The sequence below is a fragment of the Pleurodeles waltl genome, chromosome 7 (assembly GCF_031143425.1).
Source record: "Pleurodeles waltl isolate 20211129_DDA chromosome 7, aPleWal1.hap1.20221129, whole genome shotgun sequence".
Taxonomy (NCBI): Eukaryota; Metazoa; Chordata; class Amphibia; order Caudata; family Salamandridae; genus Pleurodeles; species Pleurodeles waltl.
In genome coordinates this window covers 958,317,498-958,333,311 of record NC_090446.1, presented here as the reverse complement: position 1 = coordinate 958,333,311, position 15,814 = coordinate 958,317,498, and the positions used below count along the sequence as shown (strand labels likewise).

The 15,814-nt window shown below is 44.5% G+C and overlaps 1 protein-coding gene across 4 annotated transcripts in view; it reads left to right on the top strand.

Annotated features, from left to right (window-relative positions):
• The window catches only part of USP36 (ubiquitin specific peptidase 36), a 523,175-nt gene that overhangs the window by 403,723 nt on the left and 103,638 nt on the right, over positions 1-15,814 (top strand). For 3 of the 4 annotated variants that reach the window (XM_069199674.1, XM_069199675.1, XM_069199673.1), the window contains exons 15-16: positions 13,034-13,636; positions 14,835-15,031. In XM_069199674.1, the coding sequence (XP_069055775.1) occupies positions 13,034-13,636; positions 14,835-15,031 (800 nt within the window). The remainder of the gene's footprint in view (positions 1-13,033; positions 13,637-14,834; positions 15,032-15,814) is intronic. The other variant, XM_069199676.1, reaches the window with a different exon arrangement.

Genomic DNA, 15,814 nt, shown 5'->3' with positions numbered 1-15,814 from the left:
GTGTTCGTCACTTAAACAGTGTGATGAAGAAGAGCTGGTGCTGAAGAGTTGATACCTTCATAGTATGTCCCTTACTGTAAGTGGAGTATTATTTTGTATGCCTGGTGAGCATTAGTATTATATATATGCACAGGCTGGATTCTTTATCTTGTGACACCTTCATTTGGGGGTACAGAGGTGCTCCTTCTGCAGAAAGTTATCTTCCTAAGTTATGAGATCATGCATTGATAAGGTCTAGTACTTGTTGTAGGTTAGGTTCACAATGTGAGTGTTGACGTAAGACCCGACTGTTTAAAATCAGAGGGATTCTTTTTATTTAAGAATCTTGTACATTTTCTATTTTTGCGTCATTGACTTTTCCAGTTAATCTGTGGATGAGTCTTATTCATAATAAGTCACATATTCACCTTGGTTTCTGTAGGGAAAAAAAAATCGTATATATATATAAACACATACACATGTATTTGTTTATATATCTATATATGCATTTGTTTATATTCCTAAGTCATTGGGTGTATATATATTGAGAATATCTTGAACATCTATTTTTATGAGCTCTTTCTACTTTTCCAGGGTAAAACTATATTTATATGCCACATGGATGCTATTGTTGTCTTCATCTTCTTTTTAACCCCTTCGCTGCCCGGCCTTTTCCCCCTCAGGTGCCAGGCATTTTTTTGGCTATCTGGGGCAGTTCATGCGTAGGCCCTCATAACTTTTTGTCAACAAAAGCAACCCATGCCAAATTTGCGTCCTTTTTTCTAACATCCTAGGGATTCTAAAGGTACTGTGAGTTTGTGGGTTCTCCTGGAGGGGACCAAGAAATTTTCCAAAATACAGCTATTTTTTTTTTTTTTTTTTTTTTTTTTTTCAAATTGGAAAAAGGGCTGCAGAAGAAGGCTTGAGGTTTTTTCCCTGAAAATGGCACCAACAAAGAGTTTGGGGTGCTAAAATCACCATCTTCCCAGCTTTCAGGAACAGGCAGATTTGAATCAGAAAACCAGTTTTTAACATAATTTTGACATTTTAGTGGGCCATAACCTATTTTTACTATTCTCTGTGCTTTTAGCCTCCTTCCAGTTAGTGACAGCAATGGGTGTGAAACCAATGCTGGATCACAGAAAGCTAAATATTTCTGAAAAGCAGACAAAATTTTAAATTCACCAAGGGGTCATTTGTGTAGATCCTACAAGGTTTCATATTTCACATTTCAGTGATAGAAAGTTCAGGAATCTGAGAGGAGTCACAAATTTTCTTCACCCAGCATTCCCCCAAGTTTCCTGATCAAACTGGTACCTCACTTGTGTGGGTAGGCCTAGTGCCCGCGACAGGAAATGCCCAAAACACAACATGGACACATCATATTTTCCCAAAGAAAACTGACCCGTTTTTTGCAAAGTGCCTAGCTGTGAATTTTGGACTCTAGCACCTAGGAAAACCTAGCAAACCTGGACATTTCTGAAAACGAGACACCTAGGGGAACCGATTGAGTAACATGTGACGCTCTTACAAGGTTCTGTTACCCAGAATCCTTAGCAAACCTAAAAATTTGGCAAACAAACCCTTTTTCCTCACATTTCGGTACTGCAAAGTTCTGAAATCTGAGGGGAGTCACAAACTTCCATCCTCCCAGCATTCCTCCAGGTCTCCCGATAAATATTGTATCTTGCTTGTGTGTGTAGGCTTAGTGCCCGCGACAGGAGATGCCCCAAAACACTACATGGACACATCAAAATGATCAAATACAAAACTACCTGTTTTTGCAGGGGCGCACCTGCATTTTTGGTCCTGGGCACAGCAGCCATCTAGGGAAATCTAGCAAACCCAGACATTTCTGAAAATTAGACACCCAAGAGTGTTCAGGGAGGTTTGACTTGCGTGGATCCCCCAGTGTTTTCTTACCTAGAATCCTCAGCAAACCTCAAATTTAGCTAAAAATGACACTTTCCCCACATTTCTGTGTTAGCTCACCACACCAGCACAAATTTCCTACCACCCAACGTTCCCCCCCCAGTCTTCCGATAACCATGCCCATACTGGTTGGTAGCTGCCACCCCACAATTTTTTTTATTTTGTTATTCCTTGGCATCTAGTAGGCTTTCTGCCTACCGGGGAATGGATCAGGGGTAATTGCCCCATCTGCCCACCGGTGGGGAGAATAACTTTGTCCCAATTTATTTTGGGTGGGAGTATGGCCATATCCCCACCCTTTTTCTTTTTTTTTTTTTTTTAATCTTCCCTGGTCTCTGCTTTGCATTCTGCATTAGGCAGGAATGGCCTAATATACCCCCCCCCCATCCCCCACCCCACCCCCCATGGGCAGATTGGCCTAATTAAAATATGCCAAACTGCCCCAAAGGAGGACAGAAATGGCCTAAAATAAATTTGCCCCCTAGGGCAGCGACCCCTGCCTAAGGGGTTTCTCCACTTGCTTGAAAGTGACGCAAAAAAAATCCCTGCTGTCTAGTGGTTTCTGCCCCCAAGGTGGGCAGAAAAGGCCTCAAAACACTTTGCCCCTGGAGAGTGACCCTTGCCTAAGGTGAAAAAATAAAAAAATTATCCCTGCTGTCTAGTGGGATCTGCCCCCGGGAGGTTGCGTTGAAAAGGCCTAATAATAAATTGCCCCCCTGGGGAGCGGCCCTTGCCATCCCTTTATACATAAATACAAAAAAAAATCAAAAAATCCCTGGTGTCTAGTGGGCATTTCTGCAGCCCAATCGCTTCACGATTGGGCTGCAGAAATGCTCAGACATGAAAGGAAATGCTTTTCCTTTCCTTTCATGTCTCTGTGCCGCCCCCACCTCCGATTGGAAGAGAAATGTTTTGCATTTCTCTTCCATCTGATAGACTTCTAGCTGCAGATTCCTTACCTTAGAATTCCCTGGCGTTGGCTTCGAAGCCGGAATTTTTCTGCTGAACAGTACTATGCGCGTGCCGTCGGGTGGCATTGTTCGGATCCGCGTGCGTCGTCCGGCTCCGCGTAGCTTCGTCAGCATCGTTAGAGCCGTTTGTGACATCACGGTCTTGTATATGAGCACCACACCAGTGCACTTTCGTCAGTTCTTTTCCTTCCGCACTGGTGAAGTGCAGATCCGGGAAGAGCTACACTTTTTCTTCAACGATTTTGTCGAGGTTTTTTGATTGTTTGAGATGTCTTCGAGAAAGACAGGATTCAAACTGTGTGGTGCATGTCATCGCACCATGTCGGTCACGGATCCCACCGAGTGTGTCTCTGGTGTCTGCAGAAGGACCACAATTCGACGTCATGTTCTGACTGTTGGGTCATGGCTCCAAAGGCCTTGACGGAGAGATCACCAAAGCTTCTAGCAGCCCGACAGCAGTCTTCAGTCGGCGCGACACAGAGGAGGTCACAGTCCCACAATAAGAGGGGTACAACACCGCTCCCGGAGCCCCAAGTCCTTCCTCACATTTGAGGTCATCGGGGCACTCAGATAAGAGGCACAAAAAGTAATAGAAGTCCAAGCGGACTTCTACTTCGCCATGCCCGTCGGCCGACGAGGCATTTAGGGAACGTAGACGTTCAGAGAGCGGCTCTGCCGAGCCATCGCCAGGGTCGACTCCACGTCTTCCCCCTTTTCCTGGGACCAGCGCGACCCGCTCAAATTAAAGATTTTTTACGAGGCTATGCACCTTGTTTTTGAGCGGGCTGCACCCTCAGGTGGGTCTTCGGGCCCTGCGGAGTCAGCAGGGACCCCATTGGGTTCGACAGCGGCGGCTTTGGGCTCAGTGCTATTGGGGACCCTGGGATCCGATAGTGGATCTAGACCGGTGCCGGTCCCTCACAGTCGACCTCCTCTGGTGGTGGTGGTAGCTCCATCCTTATTCCAGATGAGCCGGAACAACATCATACGACGCCGATTCCGAATTCAACTGCGCCGTCTAGGCCCAGATCAGTGCTTGAGGCTTAATCAGAACAGCCAGGCACAGGAGAGGTCCCATTAGAGTAAGGATTGGAGCAAGAACAGGACTGTTATGAGGATCTAGGGGAAGCCAGTGGTTTGGATACTTCTCCAGATACTGGCATGCTCTTTCCTCCCAGTGTGGCTACGGAGGAAGGGGTTTCTTATGGTGCATAGGGCAGCTGAGGTTTTGGACCTAGCTTTGCATACGGTGCCAGTCAGGACGAATCTCCTGATGGAGATGCTTCAACGGGGGGTGACTACATCGGAGCCCATGTTACCCTTCAATAAAGCCCTGACGGATATCCTTCTGGGAACATGGTCCAAACCCAGCACAGGGGCTCCTGTGAATAGGACAGAGGGCCGCCGCCATAGACCTGCTCCAAATGACCCTAGTTTCCTCACCCAACACCCCACCCCAGAGCTTAGTTGTCCAAGCCTCCACTTCCCGTGGTGCCTTCCCTTCCGCTCCTCCGGATAGGGATACAAGAGGCTGGACCAACTTAGAAACAAGTTGTTTTCTTCCTCCAGCCTGGCATTGAGGTCAGTAAACACCTCTTGTCTATTGGGACGTTTTTCCCATCCATTATGGGATACGGTGGCACAGGTGCTGCCCCAGATCCTGAAGGGCATACAGCACACTCTCACCCAGGCTGTCAAGGATGGGAGAGATGCAGCTAAGTTTACTCTTAGGTGTGGATTGGACACGACCGACTTGCTGGGTAGAGCGATTGCTTCGACAGTGGCCCTTCGTCGCCACGTCTGGCTCTGTTCTGGCTTTTCAGGGGATGTCCAGTCGAGTTTGATGGACATGCCCTTTGATGGCTCTCACCTTTTTGGTGAGAAGGCAGACTCCACCCTTGAGAGGTTCAAGAATTCTCGAGCTACGGCCAGATCCTTGGGCCTCTCTGTGCCAGCTCGCCAGTAGTCTTTCTTGAGTCCCTTTCAAGGCTTCGGAAGGGTTACAATTTAGCCACAACTTAGCCACCGTTCTCTGGCTTCACAACATCCCGTGCAAGGACGTGGTCGTGGTACCGTCAGACCCAGAGGGTCTGTTCAGAGTTCGGCCACCACACAGCCCCCCTCCACAGCGCCCAAGCCCTCCTAGTGTGGTTCTGCAAGACCATGTCCGTCCAGTTGGAGGGAGGATTCAATTTCATCTCCCTCACTGGAAATCCATCACATCGGACAAATGGGTCTTGCAGTTCATACGGAAGGGCGGGCTATTCCCTCCCCTTCCAGTCTTTCCCTCCTTCTATCCCTCTGATAAAAGAACGGCTGATAGAGGATCATTTGGTTTTGCTCCATGAGGAAGTTATGGCTCTTTTGGCCAAGGGAGCTATAGAAAGGGTCCCGATGTCAGAAGTAGGCAGTAGTTGTTATTCCTGCTACTTTCTGATTCCTTAAAAGAACAAGGGCCTTCACCCTATCCTGGATTTAAGGAACGTCAATCTCTTCCTCAAAAAGGAGAAATTCAAGATGCTCACCCTGGCTCAGGTCTTGTCTACCCTAGACCAAGGAGACTGAATGGAGGCACTGGACTTGCAGTATGCATATTAACATATCCCCATCCTGCCCACCCAGAGGCGTTACTTGCTGTTCAAGGTGGGCCACAAGCATTTTCAGTTTACCGTGCTCCCTTTCGGTCTCACCAGTGCCCCTCAGGTGTTCACGAAGGTGAAAGCATGGTGGCAGCTCATCTGCGCAGGTTAGATATTTCAGTCTTCCCCTACCTAGACGATTGGTTGTTGAAGGCTCCAACGCCCCAGGCTCTCGTCACCCACCTCCAGACGACGGCGAACCTCCTGCATTCATTGGGGTTCACTATAAATGTTCCAAAGTCACACCTGACTCCCTCTCAGAAGCTCACTTTCATCTGAGCTGTTCTGGACAATGTGCAATATCAGGCCTATCCTCCTGAGCAGCGAGTCCAGGATATTCAGGTTATGATACCGATGTTTCGGCCTCTATCCTGGATTTTGGTAAGACAGACTCTGAGGCTGTTTGGACTCATGGCTGCGGAATCCGGGCTCCATATCAACTTGTTGGAGCTTAAGGCTATCTGACTAGCATTAAAGGCATTTCTTCCTGTTGTGAAAGGGAAGGTAGTGCCAGTGTTCGCGGACAACACTACTGCAATGTGGTACTGCAACAAGCAGGGCGGTGTGGGGTCATGGACTCTTTGTCAATAGGCTCTAAGTCTCTGGACATGGCTGGAACAACAGGGCATAACCCTGGTGGTTCAACACCTGTCAGGTTCTCTGAACGTCAGGGCGGACGACCTCAACTGGCGATGCTTAGCGGATCACGAATGATATCTCCATCCGGGGGTGGTGCAAGGACCCTTTGAGCAGTGGGGAGAGCATTTGTTAGATCTGTTCGCCTCATTAGAGAACACGCAATGTCAGAAGTATTGCGCGTTGGAGTTTCCAAGGCGGCTATTGCTAGGCAACGCTTTTCGTCGCGAGTGGACTTGAGGCCTCCTGTACGCCTTTCCGCCCATGCCACTTCTGCCCAGAGTTCTCAAGAAAATCAAGAACGACTGGGCCCAAGTAATCCTAGTGGCTCCGGATTGGGCACAAAGAGTCTGGTATCCCGAGCTTCTCAAAATGAGCATCAGTCCGTCAATCAGGTTGCCTCTTCGGGAGGATCTTCTGTTGCAGCAACAGAGGAAGGTTCTCCACCCAAACTTGTCAACTCTGTGGCTTCATGCGTGGAGATTGAGTGGCGACAGTTGATGGTTTATGTCCTCCCTCCCGAAGTCTGTGATGTCATTCTAGCAGCCAGGCATCCCACTACTAAGTCGATTTACGCCTGCCGTTGGAAACGTTTTGTTTCATGTTGTACAGAGAGGTCTATTGATACTTTCTTCTTCTCTTTCTAATATCCTTCTGTTTATTCTGTCACTCGCCCAACAGGGTTCCTCCTTAGGGACTCTCAAGGGCTATCTTTTTGCCTTATCAGCTATTCTTCGCTTGCCTGATCAACCATCTTTGTTTAAGTCTCCCATTGTACAGAGATTCTTAAAAGGGCTTGTACATATGTTTCCGCCTATGCCTTTTGTTATGCCCCAGTGGGATCTTAATCTAGTGCTCACTTTTCGAATGTGTGCTCCTTTTGAGCCTTTACATAACTGTCCTCCCCGGCTGCTCACTATCAAAACAGCCTTTTCAGTGGCAATCACATCTGCCAGGCGAGTGAGTGAGATGCAGGCTTTATTATCGAAACCGCCATATCTCACAATATATCCTGATAAGGTAGTCCTCAGAACTCGTGTCTCTTTCCTCCCCAGGCTGGTGACCCCTTTCCATGTGGGCCAAAATATCACCCTGCCCACCTTCTTTGCTCCACCGCATCCCTCTAAAGAAGAGGAGCGTCTCCATCGGCTGGACCCAAAAAAGAGCGTTCTCGTTCTACCTTGACCTCACAAAAGAGTACCGGGTGGACGACCAACTCTTTGTGGGGTACGTTGGTACAAAGAAGGGTCGGGCAGTCCAGAAACTAACCATTTTGCGCTGGTTCTCTGTATTAAAATTTGCTACGCTTTCGCTAAGGAGCAGCCTCCTGAGGACTTAAGAGCTCACTTTGAGGGAAAGCTGCTACCACTGTGTTAGCTCGGGTGTGCCGGTATTTGATATTTGCCAAGCCACAACGTGGGCTTCCTTGCACACGTTTGCAAGACACTACTGCCTGGATAGCCAGGTGAGGAGGGAGGGGCATTTTGCCCGCTCGATCCTACAGGACTTCCTGGTGTGAAGTATATTTTCGCAGCCCATCACCAGGAGTTGTAGCTTGGGTATCTATTCTACGGTAAGGAATCTGCAGCTAGAAGTCTCTATCAGATGAACAAGTTACTTACCTTCGGTAACGAATTATCTGGTAGAGACTCTATCTAGCTGCAGGTTCCTTACACCCACCCAAGCCTCCCCGCTCTGCGAATATATATATATATATATATATATATATATATATATATATATATATATATATATATATATATATATATTTTTATATATATATATATTGTTTTAAAAATGTTTTCCCTTTCTCAAGGGCATGTCTTTTTAGTCAAACAAAGAAAAGTAAATAATTGTTGGTTCTTCCATGACTGCGCTTTTGGCGTGGGAAGTTGTGGAAAATAACTGACATATGTGCGCTGGGGTGGTTCCTATATAGAAGACCGTGATGTCACAGACGGCTCCAACAACACGGACGACACATGCGGATCCGAACGAAGCCATCCGACAGTGTGCACAGGGTACTGGTCAGCAGAAAAATTCCAGATTCGAAGCGGACGCCAGGGTATTCTAAGGTAAGTAATCTGCAGCTGGATAGTCTCTTCCAGATACTTTGTTACCGAAGGTAAGTGACTTGTTCGATCGCACTAGAAGCTGAGCTACCAGTGCAATGGGGGGCAGCCTCTGATGAGGTCAGCGTGCGATTGCGCACTGGCATCACGCGGGGCGGGTGGAAGGGGAAGCAATTTCTCTTCCATCCATGCCCTGAGGGTTGCGGGGAGAAGTGGGGTCTCAGCCAGTCTCAGGTTATGTCCTTGGCGCCTCAGCGCTGCAGCCAAGGACGTAATGGTTGCGTCCTTGACAACCAAGGGCAATTTTATGTTTTCTCTGCAAGAACTAAACATTCTGTGTGTGTCTTATAGTGTAGATCTGGTTAGGATATACCTTTATGTGGTAAGAGGGTATTACTCAATAGCGTGCTATGCTGCTTTGTGTTCCATCGGGGTAGAGCATGCAGTTTCTTCCTACATATAAGATCAAATAGATTCATATTCACTATGTCATTTGGCAATACTGTCCTACAGTCATGGATATTATTTCTTACTCATGTTTTCTTTTTCTTTATGATATCATAGCTGTGATCCTTCCTACAATATTGATGGGGTGTTCGTGCATGGGTTCTCATCCCATGAGGGGAGCAAGACGTTTAATATTCACTCTCTTTGTTAGACTCTAACACATATTGGTCATATTAACATTTATTTTCTTTATTCCATGTTTTGAAAATTTTGTGACTCCTTATACGTGACTCCTCCCAGTCTTATGTGGTGAAATTTGTTGGGCTTACTTGCATTATTATGAATGCCTGGCCTTTTTGAATGGTTCTAGACCGGTTTTGTTCTATGGACCGATTTTTAATGGTATCAATCGTGGGTCATGCTTTCTCCATGCTTTTAATGTTTTTATGCTTTTTTTCTCACTGTGGTTCTTTACACAGTTCTTTTAGTAAAGAATGTGTTTCTTCATTGGTATTCCTATGAAAGCACGGCCTATTTCTCTTGTACTAGATTGGTTTTCTTCTTGTTGGAAACTTTCAGTATTGTTGGATCACTTCTAACGCACATTTGACATACTAACACGGATTAGCTTAAGAAATGCATGTAGTAGATATACATAAATGATCTGTGATACATTATTAAAGTAAGTCACAACACAGGAAACAAGGATTAGTGAGTTTCACTGAGGGCGGGGAAGCATATGCTGTAAAACTAAATGTACTGGTATCCCCTTCTACATTACCTTCCCCCACTCCACCCATTTATTATTTTTTTTTAAAAAAAAAATTTTTAAGAGGTGTGGACTGTGAAGAACCTCAACTTTACAACCTGAATTTCTCCTGGCAGTGACCATTGACATTCTTGTGCTTACTTAGTTCTTGTGGCCATGCAAAAAGGGGTCTGGATCATGTCCAAATTTGGACAACTAGCTTCTCAAAACCTTTCCAACTGCTTTCATGTGGAACCTTAAGGTCTTTGGAAAATCTGGCTTGAATTTTCCACTACAACCAGAAAACCTTATTTAGATCTATTTCATGAGCATCCGTTCGTAGGAGCAGTGATAGGCTCCTCTTCAGAACTGACTTCCCACCCATCATCCTATGATTTTTAGTTTGGTGGTGCAGAGATCGTTGGGATTAACAGATGCCTGCATCATCATCATTGTCCTTAGTCCGTCTGTGCAAAAGTTGTTAAACTAGTTCCATCACATGCGGATTTTTATACATCATCTTTTAAAATTAGTCCTTTTTCCAAGGTACATACCTGCGGTCACTGACCATGAATTCTTCCCACTAGAGTTATAGTTGTGGGCGTAGGTCTTGGGGCCATTTTGTTTGACTCTGTACTCACGAAGACCTAGATATTCATATAAAACCATTTTAAGGTCAAGACAAATTTTCTCCACCAGAAGTCCTGCCTTCATTTTTTCTGGGTGAGAGTTATTTAAAACCTCATGGAAAACCAGATATATGGACTTTTCCCAAAATGCTGGGGCGCTGGGCACTGTTTTGTCTTTTACCATTCGTGTCACTGGTACACCAGTACTGTTCCAATCCAGTATTATAACCAAGTTACTCCTTTTAGGCCTGTGACTCACCAGCAGTAGTTAAAGTCTAGCAGTTCAGGTTTAATACCAAAAGGTGGATAGGGGTTACAAATTCAGATAAAGCATGGTAATTTAATTAATATTCCATACTCAACGTCCAACATTACTTTATCTTCAAAGATTGAAATTAACTTTTTTAACAGGTTAGTGAAACAGCAGCTCTAAATGATCGATCTACAGTTAGAAAGTACTAGGATAGTCTCAGGCTGAAACATGACTTCAAATATTTTAGGGCTCCTAGGCTTTAGATTTTGTATAACATTGGTCAAGGGACCGATTACAGGAAATTTTAGGAATGGTGCAGGTTCTCCATTGAAGATGCAAGGGTGCATCTCTGTAACAGCAAAGCATAGGTGATCTTTAGGCAAATACTGGGGCCTCTCCTTTGACTTGTTGAGGGATTTTCATTGAACCCTGCTACTTCTTTCCTCAAAGGAAACTGATCTGTGAAGGATATGATAGATTATACGTAATAGCCACGTTGCCCCACTATTCCAGCTCCCTCTTAACCTGGGTACCAATAGGTAAATGTACATTTTATAGAGGGGCAAATCTATCATACCTTCTGTCATACCATGCTTCCTATTACTGTTGCTTTCTCCTAATTTCTACCACCTGCATTCTCCTGATGCTTCTTGACTGTTATGCAGTCTCATTCCGTCTCCTATTTTTATAGCCACACATAACAAACTGTTGCTTCATGTTATAAGATCAAAGGTTTATACGTTTTATGTAAAGGCTCCTTTCACATTCCCTCTCTTGTGGTATACTTTTATTGCAGTGTGGGCCTGTCTTTTCCATCTCTGACACACCATAGCACCTTGTGGTGACCTTAGGGTGGAACACAAGTCTGTAAAAGTAACAAATGTAACACAAATTCACAAAGCTAAGCAACCTCCATTACCTTTCACAAAACATGCAGTTATCAGTGTCATCGGTAACACCTGCTTTATGAAGGAGCTGAAATGCAATATTACTCCCTTGTTGATCTGCACTTTAGTCACAGCCAAGTTCAAAAACATTTTTAGTTAGGATATTTTAACAGGTGCTGATTCAAACTTGTGAAACTTGGTCCTGAGACCAGGATGCAAGCAGTGGTAAATGTGATTCAGCGTGGTGACGACTGCTACTTAATCGTCCAAATATCCCTCCCCACCTCATTGTTGTACTCCAGACTGGAAAAAGTCTCCACAAGAATGTTGTAATTTCAGTGGAATACCAATAAAAGTGTTCCACCCTATTCTTAATCACAGTATCTACTTGATAATCATACTCATAACATGTTTTTATATAGACACTCAGTTGTTCAGTATTTTCCTTTCCTTTCCTAAGTTTAGTAAATGCCAAGTGTTATTAAAATCCAGTGTATTTACTTTGGAAGAATGAAAAGGTCTGTGTACTCTGCCTGGATTCAAACTCTGAATCGACAGGTCATACACAAGTCAACAGCATGCTTAACTTGCTAAGCCATGTAGCTAACCTGCAAATCTCTGCTTGGGTGAAGAATCCAAGAACCTTTGTTAAAACATATCTTCTTGAAAACAATATTTCTTTCTAGAGGTTATTATTTTTTTGTTTTGTTCTATTCAGGAAATGGGGATAAACAGGCAACATCCTTCGAGAACAGTGCAAACCAGAGGCCTGATTTAGAACTCTGCAGACAAATTACTCCGTGATGATGCTGCCGAACATCCTATCCGCCGAAATCTAAATCCCATTGGTTATAATGGAATTTAGATTTTGGTGGATGGGATATTTGTCACTGTTGTAACAGAGTAACCTGTCTGCCAAGTTCTAATTCTGGCCCTCAGTCTACTCAAATGTCTGCTATCTGCTCCAAAGATCCATGGACATAAGTTTTAGTTTTATTGATTAAGCTGAAGGGCGCTCAAGTAAACGATTAGCACTTGTGCTAAAGTTGGCCAGTTAGGTTAGTGTGGAGGAAAGCACTTTCTTCTATTCCAAATCCAGCAATTTGAGCAGGAAAGGCCCTCTCTGACACTTCATTGATGTATTAGATTTAAGACACCATCATCACTCCATTCAGTAATAAGAGGCTTAATCTGTTGGTGCTTTGCTCAAAGTCTAAATAACGTTTCCCCCATTGAGTGTATTACTACTCTGCGTCCAGCCATTTATTGGCTAAAATTGTACTCAAAATTGAGACTCCTTCCTCTCGGTTTCATGTGCTTGGACCAAACTGCTGCAAGATGCCATAGAGCCAGTATCTTCATCATGCTTTTACTGGTCCATTGAAAATGCTCTCAATTTGTTAGTGGCTTTGAGATGACTTGGCTGGCTCCATTAGATGCAGAGGCGCTGGCGGTGCCTGGAGCCTAGGACAAAATTAGCTTCATTTAAATCTGACACATCTGTCATTAAAGTAGAAATTCTGCTATTGTAATAGTAGTGTCCACTATTGTTAGCAACTTTCCATTTCTTCTGTGTGTAGTGATTAAAGTCCACAGTGCATACAAATAGTTTTAAGGATTTAGTACACTTCTTTCCTTTAGTTTGCAACAAAATGAAAGTGATTCACTAGGGAATTTGTTCGAAATATTAACCAAACTCATATTTTTCAATATTGGTTACGTTTCTCAGATCTTGCATTCATTTTCTTGTTTTGCCTTCCTAAGGCTTGACAGTATTTGCTTCTTTTGTTTCGTCTCCCTTAGGCTTGATTGAACATCACTCTTTATCATTTTTCTCTAGGGATGTCTTGCTGCCTTCAAAATCACCAGGTCCGCTAAAGTTAATTGCTGCCTCTCCTCCTAGTGGACCTTTTACTCAGTCCTTGGATACTGCCTTGATAAACCAGGCATTAGGATCACCTACACCACATCATGCCGCCATGCCCCCATCACGATCTTGCCTTCAACCTGCACCTGGTGTACAGGGGAAAGCCAACATGGAAACTAGTCTTCAATCTCCTGTCCCTTTACAGACAGTCTTCCAGAATCTCTATGAACAGCAACCTCCTACACCCTACCTAAAAAAGAAAAGGAAAAAGCACAAGTCAGGAGAGACCTGTACTATGGTGTCCTGTGAGAGTAATGTTAGAACACTGTCAAGTCCAGATCCTACGAGGAAAAGAAACATGGACCCTGAAAACTGTGAGCAGCCCTGGCACAAGGAATGTGTGACTTCCCATTTGGAACACAGAGGACTGAATCTGGTAGAGGGTAATCAGCTCGGAGGAAAAGTGTGCTCTGGGAATGCCATCAAATACAAGAGGAAGAAAAAACGGAAGCCAGATGAAGAGCGAAGCTTGGAGCCTAAGACTGACTGCAGCTTGAGGTCAGAAACCTTGGTTGTGTAAGTCTGGGACATGTTGCACTCCCTAATCACTAAGGGATCTTTATCCTTGTGGTTCTGATTATGGCTAAATGAATGCACATTGTTCCTGTCTGACTTATGTTGTCTGTGTGTGCCTACATGAATGTATTATTTACCAATCGTTACCAAGGTACGTTCAGAAACTCAAGAACCTACAAATAAATAAGTGTCTCCAGGGATCCATATTAAAATAACCACATTGCAACAGAAGCACAACAGACCTCCCGCCCCTCTACCCGCATCACATCCACCCTCTTCACTCCCAACACGAGCAGATGACTGGGACCGATTGGACTTTAGTGGTCTTTCTGGTGTGGGGTTTGAGAGGTTGGTGTTCTGCTACTGTTTTAGCGACTTCTATTTATGCAGATTTTAGAAGGTTGCCGTTTTGAGTGCTGAATTATTTGCAAATGGTCACTCACCCTATGTAATGCTTGTTTTCTTTAAGCTTACAGAATATTTGCCTCCTCAATTTACCCACCTGCTTACGCAACTGCTACTTCTTCATTGGAGAATACTTGCTGCTTCACCTGCTTAGAATCCAAGCAGATAATGCTTTCACCTCTGAAACATGGCAGTAATGCCTCTCTGGGTTCAGATTTGTTATCATGTGCTTGTTTGTGTGCCTACATTGTCTTCTCAGTTGCTTAGGTCTCCTTGTGAGCAGTTCTGGGGTCCCACAGATTGACATTCAGAAACTGTCTCATGCATACTGCACAGAATGGGGAAGGTGAAGTCTGTCATCTTTGTTTGTTCATTCTGATATCCACCTTCATGCCCTCTCATTCTGCTCAGTGTATGCTTATTTTGCTACTGGCCTTCAGCAACCTGGGATTAAGTTCTAGGTGCTAAACACTGTTCTAACACTGCTGACTTTACAAAGCAGTACTCCCAGAATTAAATATGGCTTCCAGAGTATCACCATGTTCTTTAAAATGCCATGTGTACTGCAGTTCAGAATCTACAAATATGTATGTTGCGATAGCATTCATGGAGTGTCTGAACTGTTTTTCATGTGCTCTGGCAGGTTGAGCCTAAAGTAGCCTGAAGATGTGCATGCAGGATGTTAAAGTGCACCAGGTGGTGTGTGTAGCAATGAGCATAGAACAGCTGGGCTAATTTTATAATTGTGTGTAGCATTGCAGGCCTTATCGTCATTTTTTTAAATCCAAAACAGAGGGTGCTTGGCCTCAGAAGATGCCCTACTGGAAACCATTCCCCACGCGTGCCCTGTGAGCAGAAAGAAGACAAGATCAGAAGAGCTGGTTTTTGAGACTTGCAAGCAAACTGAAACTGATGACTGCTACCTGGAGTCTGGCCACAGAACATCAAATAGAACTGAAGATGACACCACAGCAAGTGAAAAAAAAACAGGTATCAGAGGATTGGCATAATAAGAATCTTTGCTGGCTTCATGAAGCTGGCGTGTGTGTGTGTGTTTGGAACCTATAGCGCATAGTGGTGTGTTAGTCTGCACTGCTGGTCGAACCTTCTAGGGAGCTGGGTATGGGTAAATTTGTGTGTTCCCGCCTATCTTTCTTCCTGGATGTTTAGTTTAGAATCTAGGAGGAAGGGGGTAGTGAGGGTGTTGAGATAAATGTGCTCTGCTACAACTAGATACCTCCTATGGACCATGTGAGAGATAAGATGTTCAAACTGACTTCTAAAACTAACTGGTAAGTTGCTGCTAGTTGCATCCTTATGGAGTTCAGTGGTCAAAGGCGGCTGACTGCTGCCGTGCTGGCAGTTTGTGCTAGCTCACGTTGAGCTTGGCAGTTTGAATGTGAGCTATTGCCGGGTACCAGCTGGAAAGCAGCAGCAACATGCCTGCAGGGAAGCACTTACCATGAACACAATTCCTGTTGGTTTCTTTTTTTTTTTTTTTTTTGGTGCAGTTTTATGAATTGGTTCTTGTTTTTGTGGAGGGTTAATCACAAGAATCAAAAGGGTACGGAAGAGAGAGTGCTGTGGACTATGGAAATAATTTGGAACTGACAGTGGTCTCCAGTTGCTAGCCAACATAGTCACTAAAGTACTGATGCAATCTATTTACTCCAGTATTAGAACTTTCATAGATTCACATGCTTGAATCCTTCCCCGACGTCGAGATGGGAGCCCCCAGTACATCAAAACAGCTATACATATAGGCTACTGCAA